General features: G+C 43.0%; 2 protein-coding genes across 2 annotated transcripts; both read right to left on the bottom strand.

The window, feature by feature from the left end:
- Positions 1 to 4194: 4194 nt before the first annotated feature.
- Positions 4195 to 5393, bottom strand: SLC35A4 (solute carrier family 35 member A4). Its single transcript, XM_033154202.1, has one exon. It carries the CDS (start codon positions 5354 to 5356, stop codon positions 4355 to 4357), a length of 1002 nt encoding a protein of 333 aa, XP_033010093.1. The 5' UTR covers positions 5357 to 5393; the 3' UTR covers positions 4195 to 4354.
- A 17-nt stretch (positions 5394 to 5410) lies between these two features.
- On the bottom strand, positions 5411 to 7697 carry LOC117049487 (SLC35A4 upstream open reading frame protein). Its single transcript, XM_033154203.1, has 3 exons — positions 7622 to 7697; positions 6488 to 6586; positions 5411 to 6130 (listed from the first exon to the last, which is right to left on the bottom strand). Exons 1-3 carry the CDS (start codon positions 7634 to 7636, stop codon positions 5933 to 5935), a joined length of 312 nt encoding a protein of 103 aa, XP_033010094.1. The 5' UTR covers positions 7637 to 7697; the 3' UTR covers positions 5411 to 5932.
- Between the last annotated feature and the right edge of the window lie 2583 nt (positions 7698 to 10280).

Here is a 10280-nt window from a genome sequence, read left to right as displayed (position 1 = left end):
ATTTGCGCTTTGTAATTTCATATTTTTTTTTTGCTTTTGACACATTAGCTTTCACAACTAAGGTATTGCTTACACAAAGTTACCTGAAATTTTGTCTCACGGATGACACTTCCCCAGCCTAGGCAAACATTTAAATACTTTTAAGGATGTTTCATCCACATTTGCCTCTTTGTGGCCAGTACCTTATGCCACTCACATGCTGAAATGTAAAGAACGCAAGGGTTGAAACTGAAGAATGATCTCTCTGCAAAGTAAATTTGAGAAGGCAGAATGGCATTCTATGACAGGAACAGAGGTTATCCACATCCAGCTGGTTCAATACCAGGCAGAGGGCCTTCTTGGTAGTGGCGCCCGCCCTGTGGAACACCCATCAGATGTCAAGGAAATAAACAACTATCTGACTTTTAGAAGACATCCGAAGGCAGCCCTGTTTAGGGAAGTTTTTAACTCCTGACGTCAGTTTTTATCTGTTTTTAACATTCTGTTGAAAGCCGCCCAGATGGGCGGGGTAGAAATAATAATGATGATGATGATGATGATGATGATGATGATGATGGAATCTCAACTAAGACAGGAAACCTGTTTCATTGGAACAGATTAAAAGTGAGTAACATTCAGTTTTGAGCAAGCATGGGTTGGATATATGAATAGACCATTGGCATACCCTTCTATGTGTGGCTTGTGTGAAGGGTGCTTGGATCCCTCAATTTGATCTGATTTGGGGATGGAAATGGCCTTGGTGCCTGGTTAACAACCTGCAATGCATGATGGGAAGGAGCTCTTGGAACACTTGCCAGTTTCAAAATCATAGTCTTTCGCATTTTCTTTTTCTGTACTTTGGTTTGGTAGCTTTGGGCTATGATGTGGGATAGAACACAGGGTGTTGCTGTTCTGGGATGGTGGGTTTCAAAAGGTGGCATTAGAAACTACTACTCTGTCCCTTGGCCTTGGTGCTTAGTATTCTATCTGTTCTCCATGGGTTGGTGTTGACCACCAAGGTAGTATGGAAGACTGGTTCCCCATCAGAACTGAGTCATTCTTGAGTAAGTTTAATGCTACAAAGCACTTCTACACACCATGCACTGAACAACACTTTGTCCTGAATGGCTGGAGCCCAAAATATAATACCTCTTCTGATATGAAACTAGTATCCTACTGGGTGTGTGTGTGTACAGTTAGCTATATTTTCTCTACCACTTGCTCAGATTACCGTACCGTGGTACCTCCTGCTGCCACCGCACCATTGTCGACATGCGATTTCTGTTCTCATCCTGAAGCAAAGTTCTTAACCCAAGGTACTATTTCTGGGTTAGTGGAGTCTGCCACCTAAAGCGTCTGTAACCCGAGGTACCACTGTATTTACTTGAGTGTAATGTGCACCTTTTTTGGAAAATTCTATGGCGAAAATTAGGGTGCGCATTAGATTCAATGGTGCATTTACATTTTCCAGCAAAAAAAAAAAATTGGTTTCAAGGTTTTGAAAATTGAGGTGTGCATTAGATTTAATGGAGCATTAAAAAGGTAAAGGTAAAAGACCCCTGACAGTTAAGTCCAGTCGCCAACGACTCTAGGGTTGTGGCGCTCATCTCGCTTTACTGGCCAAGGGAACCGACGTTTGTCCAGTTTTTCCAGGTCATGTGGCCAGCATGACTAAGCCGCTTCTGGCGAAACCAGAGCAGCGCACGGAAATGCCGTTTACCTTCCCACCAGAGTGGTACCTGTATATCTACTTGCACTCTGATGTGCTTTCGAACTGCTAGGTTAGCAGGAACTGGGACTGAGCAACGGGAGCTCACCCCATCGCAGGGATTCAAACCGCCAACCTGTGAGTGGAAGTACAGCTGTTTCTCCCTCCAAATGTGTAAGTTCACAAAGTGTCTATCTAACTTAAATCTCTCACCATAAAGTATTGGTAATATACATGACATTACTGGAATAAATGTTTGTTTACACCTGTCCCATATTAGCAAGCAAATATTTACTATGGAACCCATAGTAAATACTGTAAGCCAATCTTCTCCAAGGTCTCTTTGACTGGCCTATTCACTTCAGATACTCTCTCAATTGCTTATATTTCATTGCTTTTGTGTCTATTTCCATTAGTCACTATGTTACTTGCTTCAAACAGTAAGTTAAAAATAAATCCATAGGATTTAAAAATAAATCCATAGGAAGCTTTCTTCTACTCAAGATCCTTTGTCCACTGGAGATGTAAATACAGTAGTACTTTGGTTTACGAACTTAATCCATTCCTGAAGTCTGTTCTTAAACCAAAGCGCGCGTTCCCTAATGAGGGAAAGTTTCTTTTGCAACAAGCGAACAATAAGAGATCACACAAACACACAACCCTGTAAACTAAATTTTTATTTTCTTTGAAACTAGACATTTTTGCTGCATTGAATTGATACTAGTTGAACCTGAGTGTATAACAATCCAGATATAATCCAATCACTGAGCCATCAAAATTTTATAATCATGAGCTAGAATAAATGCAGCAGTACCACATATATACACAGAGAGAAATTCCAAAACAAAACCAAACAAATGGTAATAAAAAACCCTATGTAACCATAGCTCTCATTTAGAGCTGTTACCCCACCACACCTGTTGCAGACATTGGCACAGAAAGTGCATGAGAGGTAGAGTGATCAACCCAGTTTGTTAAGTTTATCAGTAATACTCAAAACAAAGCAAGAGGGGCACGGTACGTTTCTGAACATCTGTACTGGTAGCAGTGGTAGTATGTATATACATATACATGCATACACAGGTGAAAAATTAGAATATTGTGGAAAGGTTCATTTCTTTCAGTAATTCAACTTAAAAGGTGAAACTAATATATGAGATAGACTCATGACATGCAAAGCGAGATATGTCAAGCCTTTATTTTTAATTGTGATTATTATGGCGTACAGCTGATGAGAACCCCAAATTAACAATTTCAACTTTGGGGTTTTCATCAGCTGTACGCCATAATCATCACAATTATAACCAATAAAGGCTTGACATATCTCGCTTTGCATGTCATGAGTCTATGTCATATATTAAACTCCAGTAGCTAATGAAAACAATTGCTTACATAAATGGACTTTTCCACAATATTCTAATTTTTTGAGTTTCACCTGTATACACACACACACACACACACACACACACACACACACCAAGTACATGTTACAGGCAGAAATGTTTGGGTGTGAGGAATTTCAGCTGTGTGGCAGCAGAAATGCTGTTGTCAGAAGCTACCTGAACATTTTAAATAGTGTTGGATGAGGTGGATTATAGTTGCTTCAATAAGGAAATGGTGATGCATTGCATAATGTTCCCAATTACCAGCAGCTGAATTCAGCAGAATACAGATTATCAGAACATCACCGGAAAAGTTAAGCATGTGTTTACATGACTGGAACCTCTGGCTGTATACTGAGGCAGGTCTACACATTCAGATTCAATACTGAAGGGGAGAAATGAGTCCTACTGTATTTGGAAAATGTCCAGAGAAATGTAACAGGAAACTGCTCCAGTTATTTTGGAGGCTTTTTCCAAAACATTCACAACTCATCACAAACTCTCTGGTAGCAATGGACTCTTCCAGGAGCAGACATACACAGAAGTACATTAACTTGCAAAAGGCACTTGTCATTTGTAATCGCTGGGTTGAAGCAGAACCTCTGCCAAGAACATCAAAAGCAAAACACTTCCCTGTGCAGAATAAATAGCTGTTCATATTACACTCTTCCAGGTCAGTAACATTGAAAGTGTTAAAAAGAAAGATACAGAGCTTCCCTTTCCACAAGTGTAGAAATGGGAGCCTGGGAGACTGCTTTTGCTCATTAAGAAATTATAATTCATTCTTTCCTTTTGAGGACTCATGAATCTAGACACTAGGTAGACAATATAGTGGGAAGGAGTAGAAGAGTGATATATAGGAGTCCAGTTTCCTGTTTGGTATCAGGAGTGGCAGATCCTACAGAGCTGTAACCAAAAAAAGGAAGCATAATTTTTAACCTCTTGTGGGATGAAAAACAGCTATATACAGAATACACACAACTCTTCTCTCCTTCTCCACCAATGCCTGTTCAAAATGAGATAAGAATTTGCTTCCTCAAACTATGCTTGCTTGCTAATGACAACATTAGCATACTAGCATACTAAGTTTAAGCTGCAGCTCAGCCCAACAACAAATACTTTCTATGAGCTCAGGGAGAAGTATGAAACAATAGCTATTAAGCCATTCACAAAGGAGGTGTAAAGTACTTGTGCAGTCTATTATACTCTTTTCAAGGTAAAATATATAGGCAGCAAATTCTTTCCATATAAATAACTTCTTTAAAGATACACAGAGGCAAAGAAGCTATTTGATTCCATAATAAAAGTAAACAGCAAAGCTAATCAGCAAAACAGAAAGGAAAAAAAATGTGGTTAGATGAAGACCAAATAGGAAGACAGAGAGCAAAGCATTAACCATAATAGAGGAGGAGATCACAAAGAGTCTAGTGATGTTACTACTGTGCTTCATGACGACAGACATTATCAAACCATTCAAGGCTTGACTCACAATAATTAACAGAACCCAAAATGAGAAACCCTCCAGGAACCCAGCCCCTGAGCTGCTTGACAGATGGATGATTATGTTCAGCAAAACACCAAAAAAGTAGAGAAATGCATTTTGGAGGTTAAGAGGCAGATCCTGGGTCTTCAGGACAACTTCAGTGTAGACTGCTGAAAGGCCAGAGATCAGACAATATAGAAAGATCAGCACTAAGCCAATGGGGGTGATGTGCAGCTGCATGCCAGAAGCAGGCATGTGCTGTGGGTCCTGCAGGCCTCCATATGTATAAAAGGCTCCAGCAGCAATCAACAAGAAAAGAGCTAGCCACTTGCGGGCAGTCAGTCTTTGGTGTAAGAACATGCTGAATAGGAGGGCGGTGCTTCCAATTTTCAAGTTGCTGAGCACTTGGAAGGTACTAGGATCCATGAACAGCTGCAAATGAACTACTAAGTTGTTGTTGGCTGCATACAGCAATGCGGAAAGAGCAAAGGGAGCAGCATGATGCCATGACACAGATAGTTTTTGTTGTCCGCAGCCGGAGATCATCAGGAAGACTAGCGAGAGCATCAGCTTGGTTAACTCAATCAAAACCACCACAGAGGAGGCACTGAATGGGATCTGGCCATTTTCTTTACTAAGAGTCAAGAGTGGAGCATGGGAGCCATAGATAAAAACAGACAAGATTAGCATCAGCCCCCATCGAATTTTCCCAAGTACGACAGCAGTAGCAGGGCTGACCCGGCTATTGCCAGTACAAGCGTTGTCAAATAACATTTCTCTGAAGTGTGGAGGCAAGGGAAACATCAGCCTCTAACTTTTATAGGAAGAGAAAAATGAAGATAATATAGTGTTTTTTTTAATGTCATACTCATGGAAAGGCAGAAGAATCCAATGAATCAGAGCAATATGACACGTTTGTGATGAGATTCACATGTCAGTATAATATGTATGCATGATTAAGAAAAAGTCTGGACAATGTGAACCACTCAAGCCACATTTTCTGGGTAAATGAAAGGATATGGGGTGGGTTCCAGTTTAAAGCTGGCAGGCATGATGACCCAGCGGTTGCTCTGTGTTCCCTCAGAATGAGAATCCCATCACATAAGAAATGCAGCCGGCGAGTTGATAGTGTGAAGCCATCTAATCCCAGAATGGGTGAAGAGCAGCAACCAAGACTTTTCATGATTGAATGTCTGAGAATACTTACAATCAGACCTGCTGAAATTTCATCTCGTCCAATATAAAAACACTTCCGATTGATATGACTGGTGAAAGGGGAGCAGGAGGAGTCATTTCTGACCTAAATTGAGTTTACATTGTTTAGAAATCCGAATATAAGAGGGGTTTTCTGGAGTGTATTGCTACATGAGATACTATATTCTAGTCTGGTCCTTTCCTGAATGAACTGAAATAGTCTTTGACTGTCTTTTCCACATCAGGAACTGCATAGGTTTGAGCAGCATACACACCAGTACAAGTCCCCACTAAAAATCCAAGGACTGCTGACGATCTGAGTTTGGCTACAACATAGCCAGCAAGAAACCCTTTGAGAAATGGGGATGCCAGCAAAGAGCCTTCCTGTAAAAACAAAACAAAAAAAAACATAAATGGGCAACTGAAACAGCCATCGGAACACAACTAAAATGCAGACTGGGGGGGGGGGGGGGTGTTCTCATGGTTCATCCATTTTTCCTAATAGGCTGGATTACAATTCAAGAGTGGTGTAGTATTTATCATCAAAGGAAGAAGCACAATCTCAGTATTTCCCAGATGTGACACACTAAAAATAAAATACAATCCTTTACAGGTATAATTACATTGTACCCTAATAAGTTACTGGGCCAGACATATCAAACACATTATTAATGACTTTTGAGAGACAAATACAGTGACAACAGACTTCTAGAAATCAGTATTAAACAGCCCCACTTTTACCTGTCCTACTCCAGCCTGTACCTCATTTTCAACTCTTCGTTTCAAGCTTTCCAATTGATCCTTCAAAAAAGCAAGATCTTTCAGCTTTGGCAGAGAGTCCTATACATTGGAAACATAAATGACATATTCCAAACTGCATGCACACATGCATTTTAGTATCTTTGTTATAGTAAGCAAATATCTAAGAGGAAAGGCACAGTCTATAAATTCTAATGGTATGTCTAATATTTCAAATATTAACTTGTGTTATAAATCAATGAAAAATTTCATCTGTCTAGTCTTTTTATACTTTGTTGCCATGAACAATTATAGGCTGCATATGGATAGCTCACTATTTTAGTCCAGATAGGTTAACAAAAGACATGCATTTGGATTTCATTTTTATACAGCTATAATTTTTTGGATAAAAAATTACTTTGGGGGTAAGTTATTTTAGTTCCTCCCCAAAACTGAAAATGTCAACGTTTATTTATTTATTTGATTCATTCGTTCCATTTATACTCCACCCTTCCTCCCGACAGAACCCACTTCAAGTTCCGTCTTATACAAGCAAGTGCCCATGTTCACACAAGCAGTTCAGTTTCGTGTTTTCGTTTTCCCTCACTTGATACGTTTCTGTCCCACCTTAGCACCCAAACTGGGCCTAAGAGGCAGTTAAAAAAAAACCAAGAAAGCTTTACAAAAAAGAAAGCAAGCCAAAGATCATCAAGAAACCTACAACCCCCCCCCCAAAAAAAAAAACTCCAGAGAAGTATCAGCTGAAGTCCAACAGGAAAGCATGGGTAAGCAGAAGCTAAAAAGGTGAGTGTTAAACGAGAGCATCCGGCTTATGCCCAGCTGGCATCCTAAGGAGAGTCAAGTTCTGGCTTCCGCCCCGATTCCCCTCACGGTTCCCCCCGCCGCGTGGAAAGGCATCGCCCAGGGAGGACCAGGGGGCCGCCAGGCACGACGACTCCCGAGTAAACGTGGCCGCAAAGGCTCCCTCCCCTCCCCTCCCCTCTCCAACCCCAAAGCTGCCCCCTCGCCCGCCCACCCCGCACTTGCAGGCCCCGCCACACCCGAGAAGCCAAGGAGGCCGCGAGCGAGCGAGCGAGCGCCTTCCTCCCGCCACCCCGAGAGGACGAGGCTGGTTACCTTGTCGTCCGCCATCTTCCTCGCGGCTCCGCCCTCCGCACGCGCCGCCCTCCTTTCCGGACCCGGCCTTCCCCGCTTCCCCCCGGCTCCTCTCTCCTAGGAGCTGAAGGGGGCGAGCGGGGTTTGCCCTGCGAGGGGGGCTCTGAGGGTTGCTCCCCGCCCGCCGGTCCCCAGTAGAAATGCAGGAGAGGAAGGGGCACTTAGTCCAACCCCCTGCAAAGGCAGGACTCAAGGAAAAGGGAGAGAGGCTGGGCACGGGGATTCACACGTTGCACGTGTCGCCCGGTGCCTCCATTGCCAGCCTTTGGGCGCCAGGCGGAAACCTTTCTCCTCAGCCAGCCAGATAGATAGATAGATGTTTATTCGGCATTTGCGCTCATCATACAATACAATCATACAATACAAAACAAGCAGTCAATCAAAAATGAGGTAAAATCAAATAAAACGACGACCCAATACAAGCCGCGGATATAATAACACAACTCACAGGGACCAATATTCTTCTGAAGAGGTGTGCATGCACACGAAAGCTCATACCAAGAACAAACACAGTTGGTCTCTAAGGTGCTACTGAAAAGAATTTTCTATTTTGTTTCGACTATGGCAGACCAACACGGCTGACCACCTTTAACTGGGACCAATATTATAACTTCGATAAAACATATCTTTAAAAAAAAGGTTAAAATTTAGGCACCCAAAACTAAAACCAATGTCTAATTCTATTTTTGAAAAACATATCTAATTATCAGTAATCGGCTGGCATCCCATTTTGTCTCTTGCGCGAGATGAGGCTGTTAGGAATCTAGCAACCTGTAGAGTTATATAAGGGTCCACAACCTGGAGAACCCAAGCAAGATGCAAGTCAGCTGGCTTTTCTCCTCAGCCAGGTTTTTCACATTCCATGGCTTTTCATATTTGTTTGTTTTATTATGAATTTTGCTTCCTCGTTTCCCGTCTGTTGTGAACCGCCTGGATCTTCGGAGGAAAGGCGGTATACAAATTTAAGAAGTAATAATAACAACAATTTGCACATGAAGCAACGTCTAAGTAAGAAGAAGAAGAACTGCTGCGCTCGCTCCTGCATCTTCTACCCTGGCCAATCGCTGCTTCGCCCGAAACCTTTGATTTCTACGGCTTCCGAAGGCTGATCCGGAAGATCCCTATCCAGCCAGCGAGGCGGTTTACTCTACAGATTATTGTGTCTATGGATTCAGTTTAGCTGCCTACCGACGTCGTTCTCCTGCCGCAGCGTCGGCACGTGCTCCTGACGTCAGTTTTGCCTCGCCCTCGCCCTCGCTCGTTAAGTTTTGTTTTTTTGGCTCAGAAATAGGCGCCTGGACGAAGCGGCAGCAGGAGCCGCCATCTTGTTTGTCGCGACCCCTTAAAGGTCCCATGGTCCTGATGGCGCCGCTCTGCTGCTGCCAAGTCCCCTTGTCCTCTCACACGGTCTGAGCCGCTGCCTCTGTGACTGAGGGGGATGCGGGACTTGGGGTTAAAAAAATAAATAAATCAGTAAATAAATAGGAAACTGAACATCGGGTAGCAGCCTAGCAACAGTTGCGTCGTAGCTGGAAGAGTTATTGCTGCCACAGCATAACACACAGACATACAAACAAACCACGAAATGACCAGTCTTGTGGCACCACAGAGACTAAAAAGGATTGACCGTGACTTAAACTATACAATTTCAAGCATATTGGCAAGGCAACTATGGCAATGGCTCGCCTCTCCAAAAGAGTATGGGGGAGAATGTGATGCTAATATATCAAGACGAAGGTCTACTACCAGGCTTGTGTTTTTCAGGCTTGTGTTTTGAGCACGCTGCTTTATGGAAGTGAGATGTGGGCAACTTGCACCCACCAGGAGAGACTCCGTCCTCAATGCCTGTGTCAGGAAGATTTTGGGATTCACATGGCAGGACAGAGAAATATGTATTCTCCCAAGCCCATATTCCCAGAATGTTCGCACTCCTGGCTCAGTGACATCCACACTGGCTTGGTTTTGTCCATAGAATGTAAAATGGCACGATCCCCAAGGATCACCACAGCTTGACACCTTCATTTGCCCCAGCTGCAACAAAACATGTCCCATATCTGTCTCTACAGCCACAGTACACACTGTAACTTTCCAAAGGTTTGACTACACCGCAAAAGGCACACATTTCCATTGTCTCCCAAGACAGATGAGTGTCAACCAGAGGGGTAGTTGAGTTAGTCTCTCAGGGCAAAAAAATAGCAACAAAGCACTCTGTGGCACCTTAAAGTCCGGACAAATTTATTAAGGTTTACACTTCGATGGATTACAGCCCATTACTTTGATTGGTTGCATGAAGTGGAACGGAATTCCTCGGAAGGTGGTGGACTCTCCTTCCTTGGAGTTTTTTAGGCAGAGATGGGATGGTCATCTGTCATTTATACTTTAGATGGTTGCATTGCAAGGGGTTGGACTAGAAGACCATTGGAATCCCCTCCAACTCTTTCAACTACTAGCATCTCCAGGCAGGACTGGAAAAGACCCATGTCCAAAAAAAAACCAGAGCCACTGTCAGTCAGTGTAGTAGACAATGTGGAGCTGAGCTGCTAGAAGGCAGCTTCTGGTGTCCCTCTGAAGTTCTGACTTGGTTGCCCAACCTACAGAGGGTGGGTGTGTTTCAAGGCAC

Source organism: Lacerta agilis, chromosome 7 (assembly GCF_009819535.1).
Source record: "Lacerta agilis isolate rLacAgi1 chromosome 7, rLacAgi1.pri, whole genome shotgun sequence".
NCBI classification, from domain to species: domain Eukaryota; kingdom Metazoa; phylum Chordata; class Lepidosauria; order Squamata; family Lacertidae; genus Lacerta; species Lacerta agilis.
The sequence above is the reverse complement of the archived record's forward strand: the minus strand, read 5'-3'. Positions and strand labels throughout refer to the sequence as shown.